The sequence below is a fragment of the Mesocricetus auratus genome, unplaced genomic scaffold (assembly GCF_017639785.1).
Source record: "Mesocricetus auratus isolate SY011 unplaced genomic scaffold, BCM_Maur_2.0 Super-Scaffold_100676, whole genome shotgun sequence".
Lineage (NCBI taxonomy): Eukaryota > Metazoa > Chordata > Mammalia > Rodentia > Cricetidae > Mesocricetus > Mesocricetus auratus.
Window position 1 is genome coordinate 6,263,007 of NW_024429266.1, and position 18,118 is coordinate 6,281,124.

At 42.2% G+C, this 18,118-nt stretch overlaps 1 protein-coding gene across 1 annotated transcript in view; it reads right to left on the reverse strand.

The window, feature by feature from the left end:
* Ush2a (usherin) overlaps positions 1 to 18,118 on the reverse strand; it is a 644,634-nt gene that overhangs the window by 489,291 nt on the left and 137,225 nt on the right. The window contains 3 exon segments of the mRNA XM_040738771.1: positions 5,253 to 5,390; positions 8,367 to 8,403; positions 8,405 to 8,534. Coding sequence (XP_040594705.1) covers positions 5,253 to 5,390; positions 8,367 to 8,403; positions 8,405 to 8,534 — 305 coding nt within the window.

An 18,118-nucleotide genomic window follows, 5' to 3' on the forward strand; every position in this document is an offset into this window, starting at 1 on the left:
CAGCTAATAATTAATATAGTGTCCTGTGTGTTATTTGGGGACTGCAACTGTGGCAGAGCCCAGGTGGCTGGCGGGGAAAAACCAAAGTGGCAGGCAAGGAAGGCTACACTCTACATGGTGGAGTGTTCACAAGAACCTGCCTGCTGTAGAATAAGCAGCCTCACCTGAAGTTGGTGTCATGGGGATGCCAAGGATGAAACTGGTCCACTGTACTTCAACAAGCCAGTAATCTCAGGGGAAAGTTCTACTAAATGCCAGGGAGAAATTATCCACCCTTAAATGCCATTTAGCATGGCAGTTGAGGGATGAGAGAGAGTGGCGGGCTTAGCAGTCGAAGTGGGGGCCTGAGCGGAAGTGGTTTCACTATTCTGTGCACACATCACTGTAATTTTGTCACAGAAACAACCATCACACAAACATCCCATGTGCTCTGCTGAGCAAGGATGTGCAGCATCCTCTGCAGAAATAAAGGATTAGGCAGACAGAGAAACACACCCCATCCAGGGGAGTTCCCTAGAGCCGGGATGCTACTCCCCTGGTAAGGTGCCACCATAGCCCTTGAATGGATGTGAGGACTCTGTAATGACAAAACTCCCCAAGTACCTGCTTCTGTTGGCACCCAAGGAGGAGATTTATCCCAAGGGTCCCAGGGAGATGACCCCTGTGTCAAGTACTTGCCAGATCATTGTATTTTCAAATTATATGACCGTATGTCCAAGGCAATGTGTACAGAACAGTGTTGCTGGGTAAGAAGTAACCGGCCTGCAGTTTCCTGTGGGAAGACTTACTTAAACCCCACCCAACGCCCACAGTATCTTGCAGGAGAAAGAGATTATAAGGTTCACATCAATAGCAAATTGGGAAGAAGGACTTTGCCATGAGGCCACACCTGCCTACTGACTTCTCTGTTTTCTGCTCTGAGTCCCTGATGAGGATGGGCGTGTCCTCCCATCTGAATTTTTTTAATCAGTATTTGTTATTGGCACTTTCATCCATAGTACAACGTTTTCATCCCTTTCCTCTCTTATGTCTATACCACCTCACTCTGTCCCCTGTCCCGATTTTTCCTTCTCAAATGCACTCTTGTCCTATCTCCAATCTTTTACAAAACACCTGCATCCTCCATGTGAGAGAAGCATCTAGTCAGGCTTGGTCCACTCATTATCATGATTTCCCCTCCATCTTCCTCTAGTTTGTAAAGGAAAATTGTATTCTTCCTGATGGATAAATAATATTTCACCATGCAAAAAATAATTTTCCTTAAACATTCTTCCTTCAATGCGTACCTATGAGATTGCCTATCATGGTCACCAAGAATAATATAGCAATGATCATTGGTACACATGGATCAGTGATAAGATAACTGTTAATTCATCTTCTTAAGATTTATTTGTATTTTTAATTATGTGCATTTGCATGTGTATGTGTCTAAGTATGTGCACATGAAATTAGTTGCCTGTGGAAGTCCAAAGTAGTCAGATACACTGGAGAAGGAGTTATACGTGGTTGTGATCCATCAGCAGAGGTCCTGGGAACCAAACTCAGGTCCTCTACAAACACAATGCATGCTATTAAGCACTTAACTACCTCTCCAATCCCACAGATAGGTTTATTTTGTTGTTGTTCTGCTATAGCTCAAACCTAGGACCTTCATCATACTAGGCAAACTTGCTATCACTGGGCTATATTTCTCAACACCTTACTCAGTTCCTGGAGTTGAATATGTATTTCATCAGCAAGGATGATGACTTTCAGCTTTAGATTTCATCTCTTTATTACAGCTAGTATTCCTTTGTTTTCATAGTCAATATATAACATATAGCATATATCAAACGTGTTTGGGAGACAACACTATTAATATATGCATGTGCATACAGAACTTACTGAGCATGTCCTAAATACGAAATGCTACATAAAGGGTGTTGCTTTTCTCAGATAATAGTGCTCTTTACATTTGATGTAGAAGAGGCGTAGAAAGTCAGATTGCAGGGGTGTGGGCTCTGCAAAGGGCTGAGTTGGTAGGAGTCTTAAGTGCCAACTTGGGGGCTGGGGAGATGGCTTAATGGTTAAATTCCTGCTGAAAAAGCATGAGGACTGGAATTCACATCCCCTGTATTCATGCAAATGCCAGTATATGATGCTTGCCTGTAATGCCAGTTTCATAAGGCTGAGCAGTGGTTTCCCAGAGTACACTGGGAAGTGTTGGGTTTGGCTGAGAGACCAAGTGAGTGTATAATGGGGCTCTGTATGCTCATGCACACGGGTGCACCCATCTATACATATAATATATATGTATGTATATATATGCACATACCATAAACAGATACTCTCTCCATCTCTCTCACAAATGAAAGCTACAATAAATGAAAAACAAATAACTCAACAACATACTCTCCTGTTCTCACAGCATGTGAGATGTCTATCAGTTACATTTTATTTAGGAAACAACTGAATATACTACAGCTTAGTTACTACCTTTATGCAGAAACTTTCAAATTATCCCACATAATGAATGTGGCTGGTGGTTGGTTTTAATGTCAACTAATACAGTGTGTTATTACCAAAGAGAAGTCATTCAGAAGCTTTAAAGATGGTAATATAGAGGTGTAGGATGATGGTAAGAAAACACCGTCTGAGAGCATCCCTTAGGACTCCGGGCTAGCCAGCGGAAGTTTCTATACTAATGAGGAATCCTATAATGGTCTCGACTAAATGATCAAACTTGCTTGCAAGACAACACTATTAATTTTCTTTGAAAAGTTCAGTGATTCTCCACCTATAATTCCAACTGCCTTCATTTAACCCACAGATTTGTGTTCGTTCAGCTGAATAGAAATAGTGTTTCCTTTCCGTGTTATTCATGCTACCCAGGCACTGAAGCCAGAGCAATAAACTCAGAGTATTATTAGACTCTGCAAAGTTCTGATGGTGCTCACCGATTGCTCCCACCTTCCAAATGCCATCATGCAGATAACATTCACATCATTAATTACAGTGGTTGTCGACAAATGCCAGATGTGGCACTTTTAATGAAAAGTAATGTTTTAGGAAATGATTCCTTATTTAGTAGGATTGTAGATGTGTCTGATTAGTGAACGAGGACATATTTATTAGCCAAGAAACCATTGTTTGGATTTTACGTTAGTACAGTTACACAAAAAGCCCTGGTGCTGTGTTCCTTTCTACGTGCCATTTTACCAAGTAGATCACAATATGCTACTGGGAGGAACATGCGTTGAGTGGACCACTGATGGGTTCAAATTAAATTCAAGGCTGCTTGGAAAATGGAGCCTGTCTGTTTGCATCTTCAGAGATAATTCAACCAGTAGTCCTGTCAGCTCAAAAACCATTTGCAATATTTTTATAACTCCCTCCTTCCTCTGTTGCTAAAGTTTAAGTTTCAGAACACCTGGATCCCACTGACTTTTGGAAGAAAATAGACATTTTAGTAGCAGGTTTTTTGGATACTTTGCCAACATGGCAGATGTGGACAGATGTTTGCTTCCCATCCTACCCTGCATCGTGAGGTTCAGAATTTCCATTAACTCCACAGAAGACTAGAAACAGGGAAGGGAGGTTTAGCGTGAAGAGAAAGTGGAGGACACAATAACAAGTAGATGCAAGGCATACATGACTAGATCATGTTTGGAATGCAATCTGCAGATATAATTGATAAAAAAAGTGTATGTCATCTATTCAGGAGCTTTGAGGTCAGCCAGTATGTTATACCTGGCTTTTTTCCATCCATGTTAAAGAAGGCTTTAACTTCAATTTGCATGCGTTTAAAGCTGGCTATTTACGTGACATGGGAATCGGAGGCCACGTGAGATAGCAATGCAGGCAAAAATGCTGGTTGATCAAGACTAACAATCTGAGGTAGGTACCTAGGAAGAGAGGGCCACTTCTGCAAACGCCGTTGCTCCAGACGCTGCATATGTGCCAGGGCACGCATGCGTACACAATAATAAGGACACCACACGTTTTAAAGAGAAGGAGCACTAAAGAGAATGAAATGGTAGCTTCAGGGGCTCCCATGACGCTAAAGGTCTCCTAAAGTAGTTTTCTAAAACAGTTTGTGGTTAAACAGGAAGTAGAGGCAGACAGAGCTGTAAGTCTACAAACCAGCAAACAAACAAACAAACAAAAAACGCTTCAGTGCATCTTTAAGGATGCCATATTTAAGGCATCTGAGTACATTAAAAACAACAGCAACAGTAGTTTGCTGAAAGTTTGACATCGGCAATCTCATTTAATGACTTGACAAAAGTTACTGAGCCCAAACAGCTTTCCTGCTTGCTGGTGTTACTATCCTCTCTCGTAGTTTAAGCATGTGGCACCGTGCTGCATCTGTCTGTGTGAATGGGGCAACATTTATGTGGAGCCACGTTACATGAATCGCTATCAGTATCATGGTTCAGATATCAAAATCTGCACGACCTCAGAATTCAAAAACATGATCTGGGCACTGGCATATATGCTTATAAATTCAGGACTTCAGTGACAACTGGGGAAACAAGAGACCCTGTCCTTAAGGACCTAGAAAAGGCTAGAATTGAAACTCTTGATGAATTTCTGTAATATTTACATCCAGAGGAACCTGTAGGCTACTTGATGCCATACTTTCAGCCTTTGGATTAAAATGCAACAATTTCTCCCATCAGAATTTCATAGTTTTCCTGCATTGATTTGCAAAACACATTTTTTCATAGCCTGTAAAATGTTTAACAGGGTACTAGGATTAATTATGTTTTGTAGATACCACTCTGAAAGGCTGTTGGATCTCTGAATCGTTTCCAGCATTTTAATACTACAAACCACATAGGGATGGACATGGGATTTTGTGTACATTTATAGCTTTTTTATTTGAGATAATATTTCTATGTTAAGTGTGATGAGTCCAATGACACATGACAACAAGGAAAGATATTTCATGTATTTTAACAATTTCCTGTGTACAAAACAGTGAACCAGTACAATGTCTATGAAGTCCGGTAGTGTTCTAGTTTTAATACACCAATCATAATGGGTGGAGACACTGCTTTCTTCCCAGGAAATTCAATAATCATCTCACCAAACACTATACATCTTATTTTCATTGTGTTTTATGATCCCTAGTGAGATTTGTAATTCTCTGTATGGCATGCTTTTTGCTCACAGAGAGAACTATGACATTTGTCCTCAAGGACAGAGAATTTAACTTACACCCATTTTCAGAACACCACAGCTTTCTATTACCCAATCTGAGAACTTACGGTATGGGAGTTGATCTTCAGTTGTGAGCAGAGTGTAAGACAGCCAGTGGGCATTTGGAAAAACAGATGGACTCCAGGAGAGATTGATGGAGGAAGAACTCTGAACCGGTCCTCTGGGTGGAGGTTGATAGAATGCAGCTAAATTTCAATGGAGAGAGCATATATTAACAAAAGCAATCGATGAACACACCAGTAAACTGAAGTAAGATGCCCAGCAAAGAGGTCCTTCTGATTCAGTGTCATTTTATCAAGAAGACATGTGGTTTACCAAGACACTAATAAACAAAGGGTATGCATCACCAATTCTCTAAGACAAAGCTTCTTATCTACAAGCATAAGACACATGTGTAGGTCAAAGAACCTGACATAAATATGGTTAGGGGAAAACCACAGGGTATTCAAACATTTCTGCACCACAATTAAAAAAATCTCATGGATATATAACATTTATTTTTCTATTGAATCTAAAAATTGACACAGGTCCCGTTGAAACTTGATATTTAAATGGCATACTTCTACTAAGTACAAAGTCTTACTTTACTGCAAAGGACATAATTTCAGGGACTAATGTTTGCTGATATAAATGGATATGACTGTCAAAAATCTAAACAATGTTATGAGTTCAAGCCCAACCTGATCTACAAAGCAAGTTCTAGGACAGCCAGAGCTGTTACATAGAGAAACCTTGTTTCCAAAAACCAAACCAAACACACAAAAGCAATCTAAACATTGTCAAATGTGAATCCATGAATCTGTGTGCAACTAGGCCAATACTTGTGAAGGGTGCTTTTATGTTTAGATTGCTTATCCTGCATATAGGAACATTCATTCAATTGTACCAAAATATAAAAATTGACTCTGGAAACCCTGTCTTTTGCCACCACCAATTTTCCTGTCTTCTAGAGGAATCTTCCAGTTTTTGAGTGTGAGCTTTGTTATTTCCCCAGAGTACACAGAAGCAAAAAAGGAAAAGAAATCTGAGAAAACAACTTCCAAGGTTCAAGCTCCACTCACTTTTAGAGAGGTGACCTAGCCAAACTTGCCACTAACTGAGATGTCCACACAGTTATACAACTGACTTTCAGAACCACAATCGTTTTGTCAGGAGATATTAAAAAAGTGCAAAGAACTGAAACCATTAAAATAGTTACAGATACTTGATATAAAATATCTTAAGTCATCTGATGAACCTCTCAGGGTCTCAAGGTAAAAGACTTAATTGCATTCAAAATGTATGTAATGTATTGTATTTTCTTTTAAAAGGCATAGCAACTCAGGATATGGTCACAGACAAACACTTGCAGGTAACAACATATTGGTCTCACGTCTCTTCTGTTAACAGAATTCCTAAAAGTCTTGTTTTCATACAGTCATGAATAAAGCTTTCTCTTGATTTTGTTTTCAAGTTAATATACTTAAATGCAACTGAGCAATGAATGGCTAAAAAGTGAATATATGTATTTGCATGCACACATACATACACACACACACACATGCGCGCACACACACACACACACACACACACACACACACACACACACACACACGTCTGGTTGACATTCATACATAGACGTTTAGGACAAGCTATAATTCACCAGGAAGCAATACAAAGACAACTATTTAATTCCCAATTGCCTTCTGCCTCTCTGATCTAGGGAGGTGACCAGGACTTGAAAGGTTGAAATTAAGTGATGGGAAAGAGGTGACTTGGCCAGCAGAGAAGCAAGAAGCCGGGGCAGGCATCACTTCTTTCCTCATGTGCAATCCTCTGTAATTTGGAAGTTACATCCCAGCATCCCACGGGGACCTCTTCCCTCTCACCACTAGTCACAGGTGAGATTGGTAAACTGGCATCAGCGTGTTTCCAGGAAATAGGAAATGCAATCACGGGGATAATCCTGTACTTACAGCCTGTGTGGAGGGAAACTGTGAGCTACTCTGGGATTTCCAGGAAAACATTTTGACACCTGTTATACGCAGACAAACAAAAGCCAGAAGCAGCTCGCAGTTTCTGTAACAGACGCCATGCTAATGTCTGTCTGTCCCCTCACAGTCTTGTGATTCCAGTTGTTCTCAATAGCTGTTATTAATATATGAAGCAAGTCGTGGATCCCACTATGCCCTGCTCTCTCCCTCCCGGTCTTCCCCCTTTCTTTCTCCTTCTCCCTCCTTCCCCACCTCCCTTAAACGTAGAGAGCGGGCTTCCAGGTATGCTCTTTTTCCAGACAAACTGACCAGCCATGACATCGGGATGTAGGGACATTCCAAGCATTCTGACTCATGACAGAGCCACAGTCCCTCGAGGAGAAAATGGACAGTGCAGTATGCTGCAGAGGGTCCTTTATCACATGTCCAGGAGCCATCTTTTAGGAATTTGGGGTAAAGCATAGGTGCATGGTCTTAGAGTAAATAGAATTGTAAATTGAAGGACTCCGGGTGACCTTCAGTGGTCAACTTGGGGCACTGCAGAGTAGTACAATGTCAGAAGACAGTGAAATGCCATATTTGGGTAAAATAAATAAAATTATAAATGTGGGATGCAGACTCATGACTAATATGGAGTATAAAGTAGCAAGAACAGAATATCAATTACAGGACTCAATACAGTGTGAAAATAATAACTATAAAATTGTAATATTAATAAACAACCCTAGATCAGTGTTCATAAAATTTTAAGCATAGGACATGAAACTTGTAAGAAATAACAAATCTTCTATTTGTTATAGTAAATTACATGAAAATACGTTTGTGAGCTAAGGTGACTAACAATTTTTTTTTTACTGTAACATCATGATTTTAACAGTCAATGTCCATATTCTGGAAAAATCTCCTCACCTGGGGGAAACTAGAAAATGTTTCTTTTGCAAGTGATTTCATTCCAACAGCCCACTGTCAATGTTTTAGTACCAGCATAATCATTCCAGAAATTTCAAGTATTTAATCAAGGAAAAGCACGCATATTTCATTTAATGTGATTAGCAAATTTGCTTTAGTTTAATTCTGCAGACTGCACCTAAGGCTTTTTAAGGAGAGTTTTAAATGAAGGAAAGCTTTGAGACCCCCTTCTCAGGTCCTGGCAAGTCACATGCCAGTACTGGATGAGAACAGACTTACTTTTGCTGCAGCGTAGTAGACTGTTGGCATCCAAGTGGGTGACTTGCACCAGGAACACAAGTGCCACACTTTGAGTCCATGACAAACTGTTTGCCGAAACACCGACCTGTGACCACATCGCAAGTTTCATTCAAGGCTCCTGCTAGACAACAATGATAAGGCTGGCATCTGAAAGAAAGACAAATAAAACATCAAGAGAAGATTGCTCAAATTAATAATTCATAGTGTATGTTGTACCTATCAGTAACATTGCGGTTGAATACAGCTTGCATTTGCGGATGTACCGAAAGGATGCTCTATCTGCACAAATGCAAGGTGAAGCAAGACAGAACAGATCTTTATCAAAATGCTGCTCCTGCTTAAATCCATGCAAAGATTCCTTTTTGTTTATGGATAAATGGGTCTCAAAAAGAAGCCCAGGGCCGGGCGGTGGTGGCGCAAGCCTTTAATCCCAGCACTCGGGAGGCAGAGGCAGGTGGATCTCTGTGAGTTCGAGGCCAGGCTGGACCAACAGCCTCCAAAACAGAGAAACCCTGTCTGGTAAAACCAAAAAAAACATAAAAGAAAAATAAAAAGAGGCCCAGGGAGATGGCTTAGTAGGTAAAACACTTGCAGAGCAAGCATGGGAACCTGGGCTTGAGTCATCAGCACCCATGTGAGAACCCACTGGGTGTCAAGTGCCTGTGACTTAGCACTTAGTGATGGACATACAAAGGTCCTGGAGCTTGTTGCCCAGGTAGTCTAGACCGATCAGTGAACGCAGATCTGATCACTGACCGTAAGATAGAGAGTGACCTCAGAAGCTGTCCAACAGTGAACTTTGTCCTCTATACACAGACACAAGCAGTCAGGAGCGTGTGTGTGAGCACGCGCATACACACACACACACACACACACACACACACACACACACACACACACACACACACTGCACTCTAGCCAGGCATGGTGGTGCACTCCTGCAATCTCAGACTGTGAGAGTCAAAGGGAGGAGGTCCGGGAGTTCCCAGTTGCAGAGTGAGTGCATTGCCAGCCTGGACTCTAAGAATCTTTGTCTCAGAAACTCCCAGAAGAGCTTTTACATGCCATGTGCATCTTCGCAATCAGCCTCAATACCAGCTATGTAATAAAATGAAAACTGTGCTTTTTTACAACGGGAGTTCTATTGTCAGCTAAATGTTTACATTGGGTACCACAGTATTATTTTTAATCTAAATATCCAGTTGCAATATAGAATCTAAGAACAAGTCACTGCTCTCCCTAAAACTCTTTAAATTCTAGAGTTCACTCCATAAAGATTAAAATTTGCTGACATAATCAGATAGGTTCTGATTAGTGTTGATGTGTAATATGAGTTATATTTATGTTTTGTGGACTGTATTAGTTACATGGTTTTTTGTTTGTTTGTTTGTTTCCGTGATAAAATATCCTCACAAAAGCTACTTAAGAGAGAAATGGTTGACTCTGGTCCCCAGTTGTAGGGGACACTCCATCGCGGCTCTGAAGTAGAGGTGGAAGAACAGGGAGAAGGAGATCATACCACAGTCACTTCCAGGAAGTAGATGCCTACTGCAGACCAGGCCCCTTCTCCATTGTACATCCAGGTCCAGACAGGGAAAGGTGCCGCCCACAGTGGGCAGGTTTTCCCATCTCAACTAACACATCAACACAATCACCTTAGCTCCCAAGAGATTCCAGGTTTTGTCTGTGTGACAATTAGCATTAACTCTCATTTATCCAGATAAGATCAGAGAAAATACAGTTACCCTGGTAATGGGGCATTTTCACTCTAATATACAAGCTCTACAAGTTCTCAGACTTAAAGTCAAATGTCATGTTAGCAGTACTAACTCCTCAGTGGTGATAGACAGGGAAACCTTTCTCCTCAGTGCAAATTATTCTCACACATGCTCTCCCCATGCATCTTATTAGGGTAAGCAGGCTGAGCACTATAAAGATTAGAGTTGTAAAAAGAGACCACTAAACAGATTTCCCTGTTTATTCTATAGAGAAACCACTGGACACTATGGCTTCACCCTACTGCAAATTTTATGGTGTGATCTCACGGGTAATCATTCAACACCCTTAAAAAGGCCGATAAAAGCTAAAGCTGCAAAATAAGCTGAAAATTTGTTTGATGGACGAATCTGCCTTTGGGAATAAATAAAGTATGGTTTCTCCTGAAAGCGACAGTATCACAGCTGTCCTCTTTATGGTTCTGATAAAAGGACTTTCTACCCCTGCAAACAACCCTGATGGTCTTCATCTAGATACATTGCACTAGAATTTCATCGGCAACAGATAGTTTTTTCAGGCAAAATATTAGAGAAGAGGAAAATTATTCACTGGAATTAAAATGGAATTATAGAGGCAATGAAATGGCTGATTTGCTCTTAATTTCATTATGTACTATCACTTATAGTATATTGTTAGTAGGCTTTTAATATATTATTAGTGAGCCTGAGCAGGCAGTCTTCTCTCTCTCTCTCTCTCTATATATATATATATATATATACATATATGTATATATGTATGTATGTATACATGTCCTGCTCATGAGTAAGCATCTCTTGAGTGCTTCAGTTTTTACTGCCATTCACTCATGAGACAGTCACACTTACTTTACATACAGTGCATTTAGAGTAATGGTTTGCAGTGTGTGACATAATTCCGTCCTTTGATGAAGCTCTGTTTCCTTCCAGCCAACTGCTACCCACATAGCTCAGAGTCAGCTATGTCAATATCCGCGGGATAGTATGTTCTGAATCCAAATGGAATAAATAAATCACTTCTTAGGAAAGCAAGCAATGTTTTGAGTAATTAAATGCATCTATTTCTGGTTTTATTGTCTCTTCTCCCAGCCACTGTTGTATCGAACATATCCGACTTATTATAACTGCTTAGTTTCAGTTGGAGAGACTTTTCCTTAAGTGAAGCTCATCAGGGCAGATTTTCTAGAATATTACAGTTTGCTACCAGTCCAAAGGACACAGGGGATAATACTGTAATTAAGGCTTAAATGAAACGATTCCTATAAATTTCTCAGCCACTCAAATACAATTTCAAACGTTTGAAGACTATTTAGCACATAAGCCACAAGTTCGAGAGTAGTTTTCTCAGATGCCCCTCCTTGGAGTACCAACCAAATGAAATATAATTCTCATTTATTAAAACAAAATTAGACACAATAAAGGAGAAGACATCTTGGGCTTAGAAGAGAGGCAACAAACTAAGATGAATTGTGATATTGATTTTGCCAAGATAAATGGTTTTCGTAATATTAATATAAAGAAACCTTTATTGCACAAACTCTCCTGGCACAGGCCGAGCTGGTCCCGCAATCTGTTTAAAATCTTCATTTTTCATCCTTATGGGAAAACCTCAGTTGCTAAATGGATTTCATAAAGAGTAATCTGTCAAGATTTATATAGATAAACAATTTGTGATGTTTATTGACCAGTTCATTATGATAAACAAAGCAGGAGGGAGGCTCTGCTCACCCTTGCCAGCACAATGCTGCTGTTCCCGCCTCTGCAAATAAGTATTTACCAGGTACACGAAGAGGATGATTGGCGTCTGTCTCTTAAATGACAAATCTCCTACATGGTGCTTCCCTGGGGGTTTCTTTTAGTTATACAAACAGCACTAAAGTCATCCTCATTACTATTATTGATAAAAACCTAACTTACGACAAAGGCAGTGTGCTTCCGTGCTCCATGCTCACAGACTTAACTAAGGACTGACACAGACAGCATCCACTGAGAGGCAGTTAGGTTCCTGATTGGGAATCCGTACTGAAAAAGTAAGGGTGAGTGTTATGAGCTGCCCCCGTCCTCAAGGAGTGCACAGGCTACCGGGAAAAACACCGGAAGCCAGCAGTAGGAACGAAGTACAGGAGGAACAACTATCCCGGGCGGGGCCTGGGGAGAGTACCAGCTGACCCACCCCCCAAGCTGAAAACGCAAAGACTGAAATGGTGCAAAGTCTACATCTTTTCATGCTGACAGGACGACTCGGGTGAAAAATCCCACATCCTGTAGAATAGGTCACTATCAGAGTACAGTAACATTTGATATATCGCACAAAATGCCTTTAGGTTGTGTAGATAGCGTGTAGGGTTGAGGAGAAAGAAAGGGAGAGAGAGGGAGATGGAGAGAGAGAGTGAGAGAGACACGAATGTTAATACGTAGGGCTGTGGAAGCCCCTGTGGGAATCAGGGGAATACACCAATTCAGGATAGCACCACCTGCCTTATTCCTCTGAGACAGGGCTTCTAACTGAACCAGAGCTCATCAATTCTTCCTGGCTGGCTGGCCAGGGGGCTCTGAGGATCCACGCATCTCGGCTCACAATGTTACACCAATTACAACCTTGTGCTGTCAGTTTTAGCTCTTGATACGGGTGCAGGGGTATTAGAACTTGGGTCTGAATGCTGGCACGATGTCATTGTTGTTTTTTGAACAGCTTGACATGCTTGGATCATTTGGGAAGAAGATACATAATTGAGAAAATGCCCCATCAGACTGGCCTGTAGACAAGTGCGAGCAACAATTCCTTGATGAGTGAGCTAGAATAAGGACGCTCCAGTATCAGCCCCAGCACAGTAAGGATGCATACACACTGCTGTGTGCTCACACACAGTTAGGATGCATACACACACTGCTGTGTGGTCACACACAGGTAGCATGAATACACACTGCTGTGTGGTCACACACACACACACACACACACACACACACACACACACACACGCACGCACGCAGTAAGAGGCATACACATTTCTGAGTGGTTGAAGTTCTACTGAATGAAACACCAGGAGAGAGGTAGGATTAGGGTGGGCAGCAGGAACAGATCAGAGGATATTGAATGCAAACACACTTCAGCTTTTTTTGTTGCCTCACTAGTTTGGCATAAGTGGGTGACTTCTGAGGAGGAAATAGCCTCCCTGTCAAGGCTGACCACAGCTGTATTTCTGAGCAGCAGAGCTCTCAACTGACTTCTAATGCAGGATGCAGTGAGGACTAGAGAGCCCTCTGTAGCAGTATGGCTTTCCCTAGGCTAACACTTTAACCTCTGGGGTGTCGATCTGGCCTTCGAGTTGCCTCGCATTCAAGCTTCTTGGTTCTCCTTTGTCACAGACTCCAAGAACATCTGTAGTCTCCTGGGGCTGGAGTTAGATGTACGGTGTGAGGATGTGGAGTGAGGCCACCTAGTCAGTGTGAGTGCAAAGTCGTATTCACACGGGTTAGTAAAGAGCCAGTGACATCACCGGCATCGGACCTCAAAGAAGTGAGCAGTTCAAGAACTAGATTCAGAAAATCTCCAGGCCTGAAACCAGGAACTCATGAAATAGGCCATGCTACCAACGCCCTTGCACTCCTGCAATGACACCTGATAGGAAACATTCCTGCCACCTACAGGAGAGCTAAGCTTGCTAAGCACCTTTTGGACCTGAAGTCAGTATCTCCTTTGCTGACACTCCATGTTACCACTCAGGTACTTGAGATGTGGAGTGATTCCAAGTAGAAGAGAGATTACATCTCTTCTCCATGGCTATAGAAGCAGAAGGAAGAATAGGACAGGAAGAAGCCACAGGAAGGAAACTTGTTCTTCAACGTGAAGACCACACCTCCGACTTGCAGTTACCATGGCTGATGTGCTCCTGCCAGAGACACTGGATCTTTTAAATCCCATAATTAGAAGCACGGGGTGAGGGGCCATTTACCAGATGTTCTCAAAGGGGGGCAGGCTGAGTAAGAAAATCTTCACTTCTCTTAAAGTTCTTCCTGGCCCCAAGAGGAAGACATGAGGGAGCAGGATAGTGAGATGTCCAGAGGCCTACAAGGATGACACCAGCTGGCAATCTAACCAATACTGGAGAGGCCACCATAAATGCCCTTCCCTGATAATGAGATTGACGGCTTCCTTGTATGCCATCCTAGAGCCTTCATCCAGTGGTTGATGGAAACAGAGGCAGACACCCACAGCTAAACACTGAACTGAACTCTTAGAACCCAGGAGTTGCAGAGAGGGAGGAGTGAGGAGCAAAGGGATTATGACTTGGCGGGTAAAACCCACAGAAATAGCTGACCTGAATAAGAAGGAGCTTATAGACCTCAGACTGATAGCTGAGAGGCTAGCATGGGACAGATCCAAACCCCTGATCATGGGTGTCAGTGAGGAGGCCTCAGGCAATATATCAGCATTTAGCCCTGTCATCCAGATGGACTTTGGGAGCCCATTCCATGTGGAGGGATGCTCTCTCTGCCTAGGCACGTGGGGGAGGGCCTAGGCCCTGTCCCAGATCATATGACGTACTTTGTTGATTCCCCATGAAGGGCCTCACTCTCCTTGGAGAGTGGAGTGGGGATTGGAGGAGGGGTTGGGGGAGGGAGGGTTGTAGAAGGGTGGGAGAGGAGGGGGGGAGAGAGCTGGGTTTGACATGTGAAGCAAACTTGTTTCTAATTTAAATTAAATTAAAATAAATTTAAAAAAATGTTCTCCCTGGCTCCATTTGGCTACAATTCTAAGGCGCTTAGTGGGACAGAGTGTGACAGTCTATCTCATCACAGGTTCTGTAGTCTTTACCTACAGAAGACAAGGCAATAAAGATTTCAGGTTCTGTGACTACCGTGCTCCCCATTGCAGCTCAACTCTCCTGTGGTCTGTAGAAAGTAGCTACGAAATGATGTACAAAGAATGAGCAGTGTTGGGCTCCACTTAGAAAAGGGAATCAGATCACATTTGAGCCCCCCCAAGTTCCTGAAGGCTGACTTTTAGCACAGATTAAAGCATGGCCCCCAACAATGTCTAAGTCCTGACTGGCAGAACTGAAAATATGTTTCCTTACTCAGTAAAATGGACTCCCACAAATATGGCTAGAGATCTTGAGATGGTATTCTGATCCTGGGTTATCCAACTATATTCAATGTGATCACGTAGGTCTTTATTAAAGGAAGGCAGGGTGGTGTAGGAGAGAAAGAAAGGAAAAAAATGTGAGGCGAGAAGTCAAGCTCAGAGAAGGTAGAAAGCGCTGCTCTGCTGCCTCTGCAGGCGAAGGAAGGAACTGTGAGTCACAGAAGGCAAGGGATGAGGAAATCATACATGGCTTAGTCAAGAGCTTGCCTTGTGAGCAAGCAAGAGAGCCTATGTTCAACCACCAGAAGACACGTTATAAACAGTAATGGAAAAGAAACAGCACAATCACAGCACTGGGAATATGGAAACAGATACCTGGGGTTCACTGGCTAGACGCCTAGCCTAAACAGAAAGTTCCAGTGAGAAGCCCTGCATATATACATACATATATATATGTATATATATATATATATAATAGGTGGGGGGAGGGGTTGGTGGGAGTGGGTGAACTGGAGAAATGACTCCATTGGTACTGTGCTTGCTGTATGAGCATAAGGACCCATGCTTGGACCTGGTACCTGTGTAACAACTGGTTATGGCAATGGAAGCACATAAAATAAACCCAGTGCCAGAGAGTCAGAGAGACAAGGAGTACTAGAGCTATCTGGCCAGCTAGTCAAGCCTAACTGATGATTTTCAGGTTCAGTGCGAGATTCCGTCTCAAAATACGCGGTGGAAAGGCACTGAGCAAAGATCCCTGTGCCAGTCTCTGTACTTAACCCCATGCACACACCCAGGAATATGAATGCTCCCCCCCACAACAAACACTATTTCTCCTCCCCCACTAAATAATGTAGGTAGGCTATAGGAGGCATCCAGATCAAGACAATGGATTTTATCCAGGAGTTTCCAGAAGAAACACAGGTGGCCCATTGACACCATGGTTTTAGTCCTCTGAAAGTAATTTAGGACCTCTGACCTCTAGAATTATATGGCAATAAATCCTCATTGTCTTAAGACACTGAATTTGCAGTAATTTATTATATCTAGGAGCAAGTTAATATACCTGGGAAAGAAGAGCTGGACCCTATATGTCCTGATGGTCAGCTCTGTAGCATTCCCAGTTTGTCACATAGAGGACACGGTGCTATTAATAACATACAAAAGTTGGCATTCCTTGAGGAACCTTCCACAATCTATATTAAGGTAGAATGAATAGACAGGGGCCATAAGATATTTCAAAAATGACTATATACATTTCCTTCTAAGCAGATCCCTTTGTCTTAGTGTTGCTGTTCACTAAAGAGTCTATTTTCTCACTCCTGAATGAGGCATAGTTTTGTAATTTCCATCGAAAAACACAATCAGGCAAAAGTAGCAGTGTGTGATCCTTCCTCTCTTTCCTGAAACTGCCCCCACCTTGTGGTCCAGCCCAGGCTGGAATGGGAGGATGGGGACCTGGTTGGAGTCTGCCCCCTCTGTTATCTCAGAAGACAGTCTAACAGTCTCAGGGAAGCCTGAATCTAAGAAAAACACGTACCAGGTTTTACATCTTGACTGTGCAAGAGGAGATCTCTTTGCAAGGACGGTGTCTACTTTTATTTAAAGTCACTGAAGTAGTTGTCAGAGCAAAGATCCGTGGAGACTCACTGGAGATGGGTATGCATAAAGATTACCAGACCAAATCTATGACATCATGTTCACATGGAGAATTTCTGCAGTAAAACCTAAATAATTCCAAGGCAGGAAAAACTGACTATCTGTTCTTGAAGTGTAAGCATTCAGATTCCTGACCAGCCTCAAGCCCTGGTCTCTGCCACCTGAGCACAATTACACTTTAGTGTGTGACAGACTGGGTAAACCTAGCTCCTTGCGGCTTAAAACAAGGTAAACTCAACTATTGACTCTAGATGGCTTTGAACATTAAATAAGAAACATGGTGGGCTGTGAATATGGACGTTACATAAAAATGGGAGAAGGTACCGGAGGAACCAGAGATGCCTTAACTCGGGGAAACAAGGACTACTCCCAGGACTACCTACGGACGACACCAGGAAGTTCATGTGTCCAGGACACAGATGGACCAGATGTGTCCCACTTTTATTTTGCCCTTCTCATTGTTGTAGAGTTAGACAAATGTGATAGCATTTTTGCTTTATTGATTTTTTTTTTAACCCTGGACAGTTTTCTTGCATCCTTGTTTATGAGGGGCCAGTGAAGCTATGCGTGCTGCCTGTGTCAGAGGTAAATGTAGCAATGTTTTCACCAGGATCAGCTTTTGGAAGGATGTGACCATGTTTTACTGATAAGTACACTTTGAAGAGTGAAACACGAGCTTGAAAACAGACAAAGGCTTGTCCAGATTGGTCAAAGGAAGCAATGGTTGACTGTGGGGCTCTGTGACCATTGCTGGAGTTTAAGGTCAGTGTCTATATTATTTTACATATTTGGCCTTTGGGGATTATTTTTATAGTGAATTCTTTGATTTTTAAATCTTTTTAAATTTAAAACAATGTTTTCTCCTTTTACACATCAATCCCAGTTCCGACTTTCCCCTCCTCCTGCTCCCCCCACCGTCTCCACATCCACTCCCCATCCACTCCTCAAAGAGGATAGGGCTTCCTTGGGAATTGTTCTTCAAGAACATTGAAAAGGAACTAAGGAAAACAACAAAACCCAGCAGGCACTGCTCTTCTCCATAAAGAGGCAGGGACAAGGGAGGGGTGAAAAAGAGCCCCTTACAATGCCACAGGTGCCCAATGAGGGAATCACAGGACTTCAGGAAACACACTGTGCTTCTACACTGCCCCCTTAACAATAAAACAGTTCACTGTAGATGCTGGAAATTAATACATTTATGCTAGTAAACATGTACCATGGTACACATAGTACAC